This window comes from Heterocephalus glaber, unplaced genomic scaffold (assembly GCF_053883595.1).
Source record: "Heterocephalus glaber isolate CG9 unplaced genomic scaffold, H.glaber_assembly_v1.0 deba00001564, whole genome shotgun sequence".
Taxonomy (NCBI): domain Eukaryota; kingdom Metazoa; phylum Chordata; class Mammalia; order Rodentia; family Bathyergidae; genus Heterocephalus; species Heterocephalus glaber.
This window is the reverse complement of record NW_028258351.1, coordinates 13,736,287-13,752,124: the sequence shown is the minus strand read 5'-3', so window position 1 is coordinate 13,752,124 and position 15,838 is coordinate 13,736,287. Positions and strand designations below refer to the sequence as shown.

The 15,838-nt window shown below is 38.8% G+C and overlaps 2 protein-coding genes across 6 annotated transcripts in view; one reads left to right on the top strand and one right to left on the bottom strand.

Annotated features, from left to right (window-relative positions):
* The window catches only part of Rpa1 (replication protein A1), a 58,892-nt gene extending 46,011 nt beyond the window's left edge, over positions 1-12,881 (bottom strand). For both annotated transcript variants that reach the window (XM_004857149.4, XM_021238213.2), the window contains exons 1-2: positions 12,732-12,881; positions 760-810 (exon numbers count right to left, since the gene is read on the bottom strand). In XM_004857149.4, the coding sequence (XP_004857206.1) occupies positions 760-810; positions 12,732-12,764 (84 nt within the window). In that variant the 5' untranslated portion in view covers positions 12,765-12,881. The remainder of the gene's footprint in view (positions 1-759; positions 811-12,731) is intronic.
* A 108-nt stretch (positions 12,882-12,989) lies between these two features.
* Positions 12,990-15,838, top strand: part of Smyd4 (SET and MYND domain containing 4) — a 48,921-nt gene continuing 46,072 nt past the window's right edge. For 2 of the 4 annotated variants that reach the window (XM_004857148.3, XM_021238179.2), the window contains exons 1-2: positions 12,990-13,388; positions 14,235-14,380. In XM_004857148.3, coding sequence (XP_004857205.1) covers positions 14,247-14,380 — 134 coding nt within the window. In that variant the 5' untranslated portion in view covers positions 12,990-13,388; positions 14,235-14,246. The remainder of the gene's footprint in view (positions 13,389-14,234; positions 14,381-15,838) is intronic. The other 2 variants (XM_087191594.1, XM_087191596.1) reach the window with 2 other exon arrangements.

Here is a 15,838-nt window from a genome sequence, read left to right as displayed (position 1 = left end):
CTGGGATGAAGATGAAAGTAAAGTGACATAAGCAAAATGTGCACATAATGCTAAAGAGGCAGAGCCAAGACATTTAGCACAACTTGAAGGAGATCAGAGGCAGCTTTCTGAGGGAAGTGAAATATGTAAACAGAGCCTGACGATAACTGGCAGTCTAGGAGGAGTGGGTGACCAGCAGGCTTACTGTCTCAAACTCTGCAGGTGTGATCTGGATTCTGCTTCTACTGATTTTACAATTCCTACTAAACTTGAGAATTCCTTAAATAAACAATGAGCTAATGGAAGAATTTTAAGTGGACACATTAATTTAGATATATCTTTCCAGAGGTCATATGTAACACATGTTTGAACAAGATAAATCCAAGGACAGGGAGACAAGTAAGGAGGCAGCTCCAATGACATTAGCATTATGTCATCAACTCAACAAGGAAAAGAACAGAGGCAAAGCATTAAATCTGAACCTCCAACCCAGGTGTGTTGGCACACACCTATAATCCCAGCACTCTGAGGCTGAGGCAGGAGGACTGGCCAGGCTGGACTACACAGTGAGTTCAAGGATAGCCTGAACTACAAAGGGAGACCCTGTCTCAAAAAAGGAGAAACAAATCTGAACCTCCAAAGGTTTAACTTTAACATAATTTTTTTTAAAAGCTGGGGAAGTTTTTGAGGTGGACAAATCTTTAAGTCTTTCATCAACCATAATTTATAATTATATATAAGTCTAAAACTGTTTGATGAAAAACATATATAGGTACTTACAATGACTTGGAGAATAGGTTTTATCGATGTATCCCCCTGTTGCATTATGGCCTGAAAGAACAAAAACAGATTCTTGTGAGATATGCACTTAAATCACAATTAAAAATTGGCAGACTTTTACAATTTGGTATTTGAAGTAAACCATAGATAACAGTGTTGTAAAAGCCTGTTCAGTGCCAGTCATTTGAAAGGTCTGATTTATCATTCTGGACAAATCATAAAATTTTCTGTTCAAGGAAAACAACAAATATTCTTTGTTGTCAGTAGTGTTTTCTTATGAAAATCAGAACTTTTGAACTTCACAGCATCCCAGTACTTACACACTTTTCTCATTAAATCACTGGTGATATTAATAAATATGAATTTTTGATATAACAAAATACAGTGACATTTGGCAAATTTGCATAATGCAATGAGCCAGTATTTTCCAAATGACTAATGCATGTTAAAAACAAAACACAGGTTAAAAAAAAATTTTGTTCAAAATGCAAGACAGATCAATCTACATTTCAGCTAAGCTTGAAGAAATGATCACTTTTTTTCTCTCTCTCTTTTATTTTTGGTACTACGGATTGAACCCAGGGCCATACTGAGCTACATCCCCAGCCTGTTTTTTACTTTTTATTTTGAGGCAGGGTCTTGTTAAGTTGCTAAGTTGCAAACACTGGCGAGGCTTCAAGGAAAAAGGAACCTTCTTCAGTGTTGGTGGGAGTGTAAACTGGTACAACCAATATGGAAGTCAGTATGGAGATTCCTTAAAAAACTAAACCTAGATTCCATTTGATCCAGCTATTCTCCTTCTAGATTATCTTCCCCAAAGAGTCAAAAACATCATACCACAACGATACATACACATCCATGTTTATAGCAGCACAATTTGTAATAACTAAATCTTGGAAACGGCCCAGATGCTCATCAACAGATGAAGTTGATGAATGGATAAAGGAAACGTGGTTTTTATATACAATGGAGTACTACTGTGTCAAAAAGGATAAACTTGAGACATTTTTAGGTAAATGAATGCACCGAGGTCATATTTTTAAGTGAAATAAATATTTTACTTCGTTTAAATATTATTTAAATATTGCATTGTTTCTCTTGTGTGAGAAATGGAAAAGGTAAATAAGAACCAAAATGGATGATAGATATTGGGAAGTAGGAAGAAAATGTTCAAATGGGAAGGGGAATGAGGGAGGAGGTAGGGGAAAGTGAAGGAAGGGAAAAGGAAATAAAAAGAGAATAGAAGGAAAAACTGGAAACAAAGCTTTTGTAAATAGGGAGGGGAGGGGGCTTGAGGGGGGAATGGGATAAAATTTATTAATAAAAAAATCTAAAAACATTTTTAAAATAAGGAGGGGAAGAAGGGTTGAAGGGAGGGGAGGGAAATGGGGGAAAAAGGAAGAATCAAGATGTATTATGTACAGGTACAAATTCCCTATGATTAATGTGATTATGTATTATCAAAAGTGTACCAAAAAATTAATTTGAAAAAAAAAAGTTGCTAAGATGCTCGGACTAGGCTTGAATTTGCTATCTTTCTGTGTCAGCCCCCAAGATGCTGGAATTACAGGTGTTCACCATTATTCCTGGATAAAAATTTGGATATAGTATCAAAAAAAGAGGTGTGGGTTGAGGATACAGCTCAATGGTGGGGCAGTTAGTTGCCTAGCATGTGTGAGGTATAATCTTCAACACAGTCAAATAAAAAAGGACTGACAAAGGCTATTAAAATACTGTTCCTTTCCCCAGCTAAATTTCTGTGTGATGCCAGATTTCCTTCATTTAGTTCAAACAAAACAATGGACTGAATGGAGAAGTAGATATGAAAATCCAGCTATCTTACAAAGAGATGTACAAAAATGTAAAACAATACCACTTTTCTCACTATTATTGCTTTTCTTTTTTACTACAGGGGCCTGAACCCGGGTATACTGAGCTACATCCCCAACGCTTTTTAATTTTTTTTATTTTGAAACAAGACCTTACTGAGTCATTAGTTGCCCAGGCTGAGCTCAAACTTGTAATCCTTCTGTCTCAGCCCCCTCAAAGTACTGGGATTACAGGAGTGTACCACCATGCCTGGCTATTATTATTTATATTGATTGTTATTTGAAATGAGTAAATATTTTTTAACATCTTAGTTATAATTTCAAATAGATACAGTATTACAGATATAACCCACAAAAATAAAAGGTCTTGAGCCAGGCGTGGTGGCACATGCCTGTAATCCCAGAACTCTGGAGGCTGAGGCAGGAGGATTGCTGTGAGTTTGAGGCCAGCCTGAACTACAAAGGGAGACCCTGCTCAAAAAACCAAAAAAAAAAAGGTCTTGGGCAGGCCTCAATGATGTGTAAGAATATAAACCCAATTCTGAGACCAAAATCATGAATGTTTATGTCCCTCCTAACTCATACATTAAAACTTTCATCTCCAATGTATTGGTATTAGGTGGAGCCTTTAGGATGAGGTCATAAAGCTATAGACCCCACAATGGGATCTGTGTCCTCACAGAAGAAAGAAATCAGTTCTGCCTCCAACAGCACAAAGAGGTCACGTAAGCACACAGTGATGACAGCAATCTAAGCCAGGAAGAGGACCCTCACCAGAAACCACACCTACTGCCACCTTAATTCTCTCTCTCCCTTTTTTTGGTACCGGAGATGGAACTCGGGTCCTTGCACTTGCGCAGCAGGCGGCGAAACCACTGAGCTAAATCCCCGGCCCTCTCCCACCTTAATTCTATCCTTCTCTGACTCCAGAAATGTGTGAAAATAAATGTTTATTCTTTGAGCCACCCAGTTTATAGTATTTTTTTATTGCAGCCCAAAATAAGACACACTGTCCTAGACCAATCACTATAAAAGCAATGAGTACAGCCAATAAATCAGTAGTGGTGATAATCTGAATCATAAAAACTAAATAAATAATCCAAAAGAAGCCAGGAAACCTAAAACAACGACAAAGAACAGATGGGACAAACCGAAAAAAAGTAGCAAGATGAAAAACTTAAAACCAATTATATTAAATGTACATGGTTGAAATATTCCAATTAAAAGGCAGTAATTGTCAGAATGAGAGCCAATTATTTGCTGTCTACAGAGACAATTCAAATACAAAAAATAAACTTAAACGTAAAACACTGGAAAAGAAATTATCATCAACACCAGACAAAGTAGACTCCAGGAAAGAGAATAATAGCAGTTATACAGGGACATTTAATAACAGGGCCCAATGAAGACATATAATATGTGTGACTAACAACAAAGTTTCAAAATACCTAAAGAAGAATAATGACAGAATTAAAAGAAAAAAAAAAAAACAGACAAATCCTTAATTACAATTGGTGGTTTCAACATCATTTGTCTCTATTTGAGAGGATGACTACACCAAGAGAGAAGAGAAATACATATACCCAGGGAGACTGTAAGAAATGCCTTCCTCAAAAGTATTATTAACTGAATGAAAGTGAAAATACAATCTATCTAAAGTTGCAGCATGGCTGGGTGTGGTGGCTCTAGCCTATAATTCCAGCACTAAGGAGGCTGAGGCAGGAGTATTGCAGGAAGTTCCAAGCCAGCCTGGGCTACATAGTGAATTCAAGGCCAGCCAGAACTACTTAACAAGACCCTAGCTCAAAAAAACCCCAAAACCAAAACTAAAACTAAAATAAAATAAAACTGTAAAGAGCCAGTAGTGGTGGCACACACCTGTAATCCCAGGTATTTGGAGACAAGAGCAGCCTGGGCAACATAGCAAAACTCCATCTCAAAACAAGCAAACAAAAGCAGATTTGTAGGATGTAGCAAGAGTAATGCTTTAAATGCTCCTATTAGAAAAGAAAAAGTATCTAATGTCAATGATCTAAACTTTCACCAGAAAACTTTCACTGAAAAGCCAGAAAAAGAATACATTAAACCCAAATAAAAAGAGCAAAAATCAATTATTAAATAGGAACTGGATAAACAATAGAAAAAAAAAAACTGAACCAAGAAAAAGAAATCAAACCAAAATCTAGTTCTTTGAAAAGATCAATCAAGTTGATCAATCCTTGGCCTACCTAGTGAAGAAAACATATTTTCAGTATCTGGAATGAAAATGAAGGCATCCCTGTAAATCCTATATAAAGATTAAAAAGATAATACAGGAATATTAGAAACAACTTAAAATAGAAAAATCCCTAGAACAACAGAAATTATCAAAACAAATACAAAAAAGGGTGAAAATCTAGATAGCACCATATCTATTAGAAATTAAATTTATAATTTTAAATATCTTAAGAGATGGCTTTATTGGTGATTTCTACCTACCTTAAGAAAGCACACACCTCAATATTACATAAATCATTTCAAAAAACAGAAAAGGAAAAACTTCCCAGATCATTTTCTTAGGTTTACCCTGATAGAAAAAAACCAAAGGCATTCTAAGGAAGAAAAACCATAGGCATATCATTCATGAACATAGGTACAAAAATCCTCAGTGAAATATTAGCAAATAACCAAGTCTAGCACCATATAAAATAATGTCCTGACCAAGTGGGATTTATCCCAAGAAGGCAGTTTACTCAAAATCCAAAAATCAATCTAATCTGTCACATTAACAGAATAAAGATGAAAAACATTATAATCTCAATCGATGGAGAAAAAGCATTTGACAAAATTCAACACTCATTCATTATAAAAACCCTCAGCAACTAGGCAAAGAAGAAAGCCTCAACTGATAGCTGACATCTTTAAAAAATCTAGTTAGCACTTAATGGTAAAAGACAACGATTTACCCTTAAGATCAGGAACAAGGCAAAAATAATAGCTCCTACTACTTTCATTCAATATATTAGGTGTCCTAACTATGTTACAGGCAAGGAAAAGAGACAAAAGCATCAAGATTGGAAAAGAAGAAATATGTAAAACTGCCTTTACATGCCAATGTTATGACTGCATACATAGGAAATCCTAAGAAATGTACAAAACTAGTAAGTCAATTTAGTGAGTTTGCAGAATACAAGTTTGACAGGCAAAATTTACTTCTATTTCTATGTACCACCAATAAGAACCGGAAAATGAAATTTTATAAAATGGCATTTAAATACCATCAAAAGTAAAATACCTTGGGCCAGGGATTTAGCTCAGTGGTTCCACCGCCTGCTTTGCAAGTGCAAGGTCCTGAGTTCGATCCCCGGTACCAAAAAAACAAGTAAAATACCACTCAGGCATGGTGATGATACACATCTGTAGTCCCAGCTACTCAGGAGGCTGAGGCAGGAAGATCGTAAGTTCAAAGCCAGCCTAGGCAACTGAGCAAGATCTTTTCTCAAAATAAATATAAAAAGGGCTGAAGATGTACCCCAGCACACTCAGGTAGCCTGCATGAAGCCTAGTATCACACAAAAGAAAAAACCAAAGCCCTAGGGATAAACATAACAATACAAGACTTGTACACCAAAAACTTACATTACACTTCTGAGAGAAATGAAAGGAAAATAGGACACGTGTAAATACTGAAGTTTCTCTAGTGTGAGAAACTGAAAGTGTAAATAAGGACTAAAAGGTATAATAGATAATGTGAAGTAGGAAGAAAGGGGCAAAGGGGAAGGGGAAATGGGAGGGGTGGGGGAAAGGAAAGAAGGGAATGGAATATGAGAAAATGAAAAAAGGGAAACAAAGTCTTTATAAATAGGGAGGGATGCAGGGGTTGAAGGGAGGGTAGGGGAAGGGGGTAAAAATGAGAACAAGAGAGATTGTGTTAAAGGTGCAAATTTCCAATGATGAATGTTATTATAATGTATACCTAAAATGCACCAATACAATAAAATTTTTTAAAAAAGAAATGAAACGAGAAGGAAATCTGCCTGGGCATGGTGGCACATGCCTATAATCCCAGCATTCAGGAGGCTGAGGCAGGAGGACTGCCATGAGTTTGAGGCCAGCTTGAACTACACAGTGAGAGCCTATCAAAAGAAAGAACAAAAGAACGAACAAACAAACAAAAGAATGAACAAAAGATCTAAACAAATTAAGAGATATATCATATTAATGGCTTGAAAGACTCAATGTTTGTAAGACATCAACTTAATGCACTACCAATAAAAAAAAAAACCCTTAGGTTTTTGTAGAAAGTGTAGAAGTGAAAGACTTCTACAATGAAAACTAAAGTATTCTGAAAAAAGCAAATTGAAGAGAAGATCAGAAAATGGAAAGATATCCCATTTCTGGTTAGGTAGAATCAATATAGTCAAAATGGCCATACTTGCAAAATTGACATACAGATTTAATACAATCCCAGTAAAATTACAATAGCATACTTCACTGGACGGAAGAAAACAATCCTAAAATTCATATGGAACCAGAAGAGACTCAGACTAGCAAAGGCAATCATGGGGAGCAGGAGGCATCACAATCCTGGGCTTCAAAGTTATACTATGAAGCTATGGTGATAAAACAGCATGGTACTAAAAAAAGACACAGGATCAATGGAGCAGGATAGAGAATGCAGAAACACTCAACTATTTGATCTTGGACAAAGCAGCCAAAATCATACACTGGAGGAAAGACAGACAGATAGACTCTTTAATGAATAGTGCTGGGAAACCTGCTATCCACTTGCAGAAGACTGAATCTAGACCCATATCTCTCACCATGCACTAGGTTAAAATAAAAATGGATCAAAGAACTAAATGTTAAAACAGAAACAATCTGCTAGAAGTTAAAATTGGTAAAAACTCTTTAAGTCAGAGGCATAGGCAAGGACTTTCTGAACAGAACCCAAGTTGCACAGGAAATAACACCAAGAATCAACAAGTGGGATGATATTAAATTTAAAAAGGTAAGACACAGATTGAGAGAATATATAAGTAACATTTATATGTAGCAAAAGATGTAGCCAAGGGGGCCGGGGATTTAGTGCAGTGGTTCGGCCACCTGCCTTGCAAGCGCAAAGTCCCGAGTTCAATCCCTGGTACCAAAAAAAAAAAGAAGAAAAAAAAAAAGATATAGCCAAGGGCTGAGAATTATAGTTCAATGGTAGAGGTTTGATCCCCACTACACACACAAAAAGCATTCAGTCACTGTATGACCCAACAATTGTACTATTAGATATATATTTATACACTAGACACTAATTTATAATTATCTATATTACTTTATACATATAATTTAATATTTATATATTACTAATAGTTTAGATGCAATATAAATATTTATAAAGACTTGTATATAAATGTTCATAACTTTTTATTTACAGTAGCTAAAACTGAAAACAGAACAAATGTCTAACAAGAATAAACAAACTGGGGCTGGGGATTTAGCTCAGTGGTTTCGCCGCCTGCTGCGCAAGTGACAAGGACCCGAGTTCGATCCCCAGCACCAAAAAGATCAAACCTAAAAAGGATAAACAAACTGTATTACAATACTCCATGAAATACTACTCAATAATAAAAATGTGAAAAAAATTAAAAAATTAAAAATAATAATGTGTTAACTCCTGAAACAACATGGATGGATCTAAAAAACCAAACAGGGCCAGGCATTTAACTCAGTGGCACCGTGTCTGCCTCGCAAGCACATAGTCCTGAGTTCAATCCTTGGTATCAAAAACAAACACATCTTCCTGGAAGAAATCAAAAGCTGAGCATGGTGCTAGTATGCATATGTAGTCCCAGCTACTTGGGAGGCTGAGGCAGGAGTATCGCCCAGGAGTTTGAAGACAGCCTGTCCACAAAGCAAGATCCTTCTTCAAAAAAGAAAAAGCCATGCTGATTCCTTTTAAATGAAGTTTTAAAACTGATCTGTAATGATAGAAACCAGTTCAGTGGTAGCCTTGGGTTATGGGTAGGGCACAGGGAAGAATGAAGATAAAATTATGTGTACTGAAGACATTCTATACCTCAGATGGGGTAGTATGTTACAGGGAAGCACTGTACACTGAAAGGGTACATTTAACATCTATAAACAAAACTTCAATGCAGGTAGTTTTTTAAAAAAATAGTTATTTCTGGAGAATATAACTGGGCAAGGTGGGGCAGATGATCAGCAGTTTCATTAAACATTTTTCTGTTCTATTTGTTTTTCAAATCACATCCATATACTTTATTCTTTTTAATTTAAAATGTTTGGGGTGGGGATGTAGCTCAGTGGTGCTATGTCTGTCTCACAAATGTAAGGTCCTGAGTTTGATTCCTGGCACTGAAAAAAAAGGTAAAAAGGAAAAAAATGACCCAGGCATGGTGGTGCATGCCTGTAATCCCACCACTTGGGAGGCTGAGGCAGGAGGATCACTGTAAATTCAAGGCCAGCCTGAACTACATAGTGAGATCCTGTCTCAAAAAATAAAATAAAATATTATCATGAATATAGATTGTAAGATTTCTTTTATTCTCAGACGTATAGTATGACACACTTAAAACTGCTTTAAATTTTCCAAATGACTATTGTATTTAACCCCTCTGCACTTTAACATCTTTAACTGTAAATTGGAGGAACTAATAATATAAACCTTACAGGTTTACTTAAGTATTGACTTTAAAGTACCCACTACATTAGAAATGGGGAAGAAAAAAAAAGCAGCAAGGTGCAGTGGTACACACCTATAATTCCAGGGCTCTGGGAGGCCAAGGCATGAGGATCACAAGTTTGAGCCCACTTGGGCAACTTAGGGGAGACCCTGTTTCAAAATAAAAAAAGGGGGGGGCAAGCCTAAGTTTAGCTGGTGGCAAGTGCCTGTAATCCTAGCTCTCTGGGAGACTGAAGCAGGATTATCTCAAGTTCAAGTCCAGCCTGGGCAATTTAGCAGCAAGACCCTGTCTCAAAGGGATGGGGATAATCCAAAGGCCTTAAGTTGAATTCCCAGTACTGTAAAAAGTAAAATTAAAAAATAAAAGTTGAGGGCTGGGGATTTAGCTCAGTGGTTCCACTGCCTGCCTTGCAAGCGCAAGGATGCGAGTTTGATCCCCAGTACCAAAAAAAAAAAAGTTGAAAAACATTAGTTCCCTTTCCCTTTCCATAACTAAATTACTTAAGACATAAATGCTGGGTAGGGGATATACAAGGTGTAATAAAAAAACATAGCCAGTTCGATCCCCGGGACCAAAAAATTACACATATACAGCCAGTGTTTAAATTTTTAAAATTTATTACAGTAAAAGATACTGCCAATAATCTCCCTCAAAATACTCCCCCCTCACTTCAAAATACTTATCCCATCATTCTGGCCACCTTTTGAAGGTGTTCTGGAAATTTCCTTTCATGAGTGTCTTTAGTTGCACTGATGTAGCTGTCTTGATGTCCTGAATCTATTCAAAACAATTACCTTTCATGGTCATTTTGATTTGGGGAGGAGCCACAAGTCTCATGGTGCTAGATGCAGTGAATGAGACATACCATAATGTGTTTTTGGGGGTTTTTTTGGTACCGGGGATTGAACTCAGGACCTTGTGCTTTCGAGGCAGGTGGCGGAACCACTCAGCTAAATCCCCAGCCCTCGTTTTTACTAGCTTGCCAAATCTGTTGGATGGTACTAGGCAGCACCATTCACTGTATCTTTTAATCACACCTTGCAATGGGTCATTTATTGCAATAAAATTTTAAAATTCAAATACAGACCATGTTTTGTACAGGTACCAACTCCCCACAATGAATGTAGTCAATATGTACTGTAAATATGTACTAATAAAAAATTTTAAAGTATAAACAAAAACAAATAAAAACCCACTCTATTTCTTTCTGTTTTTTTCTGACAGGGTCTCACTATGTAGTGTAGTTCAGGTTGGCCTTGAACTCGAAGCAATCCTCTTGCCTCAGCCTCCTGGCACTGGGATTACAGGTCTGCATGACCATGCCTGGCTACCACACAGCCCTCACAGCTTAGTGGAACACTAGGTATAATCTCTCATAATGATAGCTTTTGTTCAAAACCACACCATCATTTGTGTGCTATTTGCTTACTCTTTGGGGCTTTCATCTTTTGAACAAAAATAATACTTGCTTTAGCTGATAATCAAAGTTAACAAAGGTTCTCCACATTCCATCACGAGCACATTTGAAAATTCCATTAATGAAAAAAACTCAAGTAATACTTAACACTAGAAATAGGTTTCTACACACGCCTGTAATCCTAGCACTCAGGAGACTGAGGCAGGAGGATTGCTGCAAGTTTGAGATCAGCCTGGGCTACATAGTGAGTTCAAGGCCAGCCTGAACTATAAAGACCCTGTCTCAAAAAAAGAAGAAAAAGGTTTCTAAAATGGAAGATAAAGAAAAATTTACCAAATTATTTAAATAATCCAAGGAATATTCTTTGTAAGACTTAAGAGTACTAATGATCAAGATGAACGTAATTATTTGGTATTGTATACACATACAAATGATATAAAAAAGCAGACATAAAAAAAAGTGGAAAACCGGCCAGGCATGATGGGGCATGTTTGTAATTCCAGTATTCTGGAAGGCTAAGGCAGGAGGATCACAACTTTGAGCCCAGCTGGGCAATTTACCAACTTGGTGAGACCCTATCTCCAAATAATAAATAAAAAAGGTCTGGGAATGTCATTCAATGCCCTAGGTTCAATCCTCAGTACTGTAAAAAAGAATAAAGAACCATTCCTAATTTGTCTTAAAGGTGCAAGGCAGCAGCTATACAGTTAAAGAGTACTACAATTTGCAGTCACTTCCCAGGCTTCAGCATTTGTACATCCCTAATTTTTTCAAAGAGTCACTTGACTCTGACAATTGTTCTTCCTCTTCTCGTTTTCTCCCAAGTTGCCTCTCTTTCCTACTCACCTTTGCCCTTTTCTTTTCACTGCCTTATTCATTCAATGCAACTAGCATTTTATTAGGCACCTAAATCTTGCCAGCACTGCTACAGGTATAGGGGATATTATCTAGTTGAGGGAGGGAGGAATGAAGAACAATCCAGGCAGTGGGCAGAAGAAAAAAGAACAATCAAGAGCCCGGTGGAAGGCAAGAATATACACTATATTATAAATTTAGATTTTTAAAAGCTGGAGAAGGAGAGATCAAGTGGGAATATGCTGAGATGGGAATGGTTGGAGGAGAGAGTGTTGAGAGAGTAGTCAGGCAAGAAATGGTGCCAATGTGGAGAGAAGTAGATGAACTTAAAAGATCAATATGGAGATAAAATATAATTCGCCTGGTGAAGGAGTAGACATCCAGAATGATGGAGAATGTAGGAAGAATGATTCCTTAATTTCTGGCTATGGTAACTTAATAGATACTGGTGCTATTCACTGAGTTACAGACATCAAGTGGTCTAGATTAAGGTAAAGGATTCGCTTTGGAATATGCTGAAGATATATATAGAAAGAAGCTTGTCTTTTAGACTAAATTGGCTCAGCACAAAGAAATTAGTGAACGACTAACATCTACAAAGTAATGAAAATTGCCTTTGTGGGGAGAGGGCCTAGAGAGAGCCTTGAAGTAACAAAAATTTATACAGACGAGTCTCCAAATAAGGGGAAAGGTCAGCAATGATGATCAACAGGCCCACACACTGCTGAGAATTCAGATAAACTGAGAACTGAAGTGTCTGTCGGATTTAGCGACTTGAAGTCCACTGGTTAACTTCAGTCAGAGTTCTTTCTATAGTGATTAAGAGAATCTCCGACTGCAGAGGACTAAAGAGCTAACTGGAGGTAAGGAAATGAAACAGTTAAAAACAGACAAGTGAAAAGTTTGTGGACCGGAAGGGAAGGAGACAAGAGTGGCCGAGGGAGGGAGGAGAGTGTTTATTTTGTTTTGTATTCTTAAGTAAGAGAAACGTAAATACGTGTAAAAGACGACTAGAAGAATCCTTGAGAAGGGGGTGATGATAGGAGAGAGACCCTCACCCCGGCTGTTCCCCCACGACCCCAGCGATCTCCCCCTCCCGTGTTCTCTCCCCATCGTCCCCGGCTCCCTCCCCCTTCCGGACTTTTCACGGCCCCGGGCCACCGCCACCCGGGCCGCTCCCAGGCGCCTCCTTACCGCAATGGCTCCCTCGCTCAGCTGGCCAGCCATGGCTCCGCAGTCCAACTCCCGCGTTGGAGCTCTTCAACTGATCCACCTTTACTACCGGGGGGGGGGGGGCGGTCCAGCGGGCTGCACCGTGATTGGCTGGAGGAGTTGTGCGCGCCTCTCCTGCCCCTGACGTGCGCGAGGCAAGAGGGCGGGCCTAGGTGCCTCGCAGCCACCCTATTGGCCGAGGCGCGGTGAGTTGCTCACGTGACTCGCCGAGACCGGGTTCGAGGCCTAGTGGCGGGATGGGGGGTTTGGGGCGGGGCGCCAAACGGAGCTGCGCGCCAAGTGGGTCCCGGGTGTGTCCGAGAGCGCGGGCTGCCAGTTCCCGAAGTCTTCTCTACGCGCTCTGGGAATCATACCCACCGAGGCCTTGACATTTGGACAGAATAGTAGCTCAGAGGACGGTCGGAGGTGTTTCCTGATAACACTGCTGCTAAATATAATCAAAGCAGTGGCCTGGTTCCCTCAGTAGCCCGGTGCAGGCCTTCTGCCCGTTCCAGGCTTTCTACCCTTTCCAGGCCGGGAGTTTGACTCAGTGTCATCCCTGTCGGTAGATACGGGCGGCCCAGTCAGAGGAGAGCACAGCCTAACGAGGAGTCTCCACGTGAGGAGCCTGAACTCAAGGTAGATGCGATGGGGGTCCCACGTGTGATGGAATCACAGATGGAAAATCACTGAGGCAAACGTGCAGGAATTTGCCAGGTGGACTCCAAGTGAGTCAGAATGCTCCTGGTAGGACAAATGGCCTATGCAAAAACACTGAAGAGATGAAATTTGGCCAGCTGGGGATAGCAATGGGTATACCTTCCTATTGTAGGATACAGAGAAAGAAGAGAAAAAGTGAGCGAATGTTGAGTTTGTGCTAGACTTTACTATAGGCTAGGAGGAGCATTGATGGATTTAAGGCAGAGGACTGAAGTCTGTCTCTGCGTGGAGGATGGGTTGGAAGGAGAGGATGTGGAGACTAGTTATGGCACTGGAAAGAATGCCAAGAGATGGTTAAGACTCGAAATGGAAGAGTGAGCTGGGTATTGAAGCAGAAAACTGAACTACGTAAGAGATAGAAATATTTAACTTCATCGCTAGAGTGAACAACAAAGAAAAATCTAGAATGACTTGAGCAACTAGAGTAGATGGAGGTCTAGAAGGACTTGTGGGAGCTATGTACAGTAATCTGATTCATCTTTGTGTAATCACCACCTAATAATTCCTAGAACAAAGTAGGATTTTAATGAGTATTTCTGAATGAAAAGATGCGGGGGGGTACCGGAGATCAAACTCAGGGCCTTGAATAAAAGGATGTTGGATGAATTGAGGTGACAAAATAGATCCTTCTTCAAGCTTGTGAACAAATATAGAAAAAGACCACAAGAATTGATTTTGTTGCTTCACGCTTGCTTGGATGAAATCTTGATTCTATGGAATTGTTCTTCTGTAGAAATCTGAATTCCTGTTTTATTCACTTCCTAGATTGAAAGTAGCATGGATCTGCCTGTGAATGAATGGAAATCCTACGTACTTCAGAAGTGGTCTTTACTTCCGAAGTCGGCTCAGGTCACAATTTCTACCACAGAGACTTTAAGCGAAATCTTTTTTCATTCTTCCTCATTTCTTCAGTAAGTGAATGTAAGGTTTTACTGGAGAAATTTTCATCTAGAAAACATTCTCTTGTCATTTACTGTAATGTAATATGTCCTTTTTTTTTTTTGTTACCAGAGATCAAACTCAGGACCTTGCAGTGCCCCTGGGCTAAATCCCCAGCCCTGTAATGTGTCTTTTTGATGGACAGGTTAACTACAGATTTTTATATTCTGGGGCATTTAACAGTTCTTGCTGTTTTTACAGGGGTTTTTTTCAACTTTTAAAAACTTCAACTATAGAACAGGTAGGGATGACTATTTTGCTTTTTCAGTGTCAACATTATATTTCAGTAATTTAGTGCCTTGCTATAGTGCCTAGATTGTGAGCCTGCCACTTCCCGAAGGATATAGTGATGATTTTTTAATTGTCCATAGAAATGCATAAATGCTCAGCTAGGCATGGTGGAACAGTCCTATAATCATAACAGTCAAGAAGCTGAGGCAGGATCACAAGTTTGAGCCCAGCATGGGCAATTTAGCAACTTATCAAGATCCTTTCTCAAAATAAAAAAGGCCTGGGGAGGTACCTCAGTACAGAGGCCCAGATTCAATCCCCAGTACCAAGAAAAAAAATTTCTTTTTTTTTGGAACCAGGGATCGAACTTGGGTCCTTCCGCTTGCAAGGCAGGCAGTGGAACCACTGAGCTAAATCCCCGGCCCAAAAAAATTATTAACTGCTCAAATTTGAGAAGGATCACAGAAATCATATGTCCATCCCCAGGAATTTTTATACTTTTTATATATTTTTATACAGTAAGAAATACATCTTAGAGCCAGGGATTTAGCTCAGTGGTTCCACTGCCTGCCTTAAAAGCACAAGGTCCCGAGTTCAATCCTCGGTACCAAAAAAAAAAAAAAAGTATATCTTACATCACAATATAGTACTTCATACATATATAGAAAAGAGAAAGTGGACTCTCCAAATTTTCATTCATTCAGTGAATTTTTGATCACTTATTTTGTGTCAGCCACTGTGCTAGATGCTTAGAGTACATCCATGAACAAAAAATAGGAAAAGATTCTTACCTTTGAGGAGTTTAATTCTAGCAAGGAAGGACAGGCAGTAAACATAAGTAAAGTATATAATATGTGAGAGGTAAGTACAGTAGAAAAAAAGAACAGGGTAGGAGAAATAGGCAATGTTGAGAGTAAGAGTGCAGGCTGTGGTATTAATAGCGAAATCATTGAAAAAGTGAAATTTGAGCAAGGACTTGGAGATACTGGAGTTAACAAAGTAGATATCTGAGAGAAGAGCATTCTACGCATTGATCCCAAGTGGGAGTGTGTCTGGCAGGTTCAAGCAACAGCAAGAAAGCTAGTGTGAATGAACAGAGTAAGCCAGAGGGAGAGTAGTAGGAAATAATATCAGAGAGGTAATGGGGTGTGCATGGGGGCTGGAGGAAAGCAGTTGGCATAGATCATACCAGCAAGGAA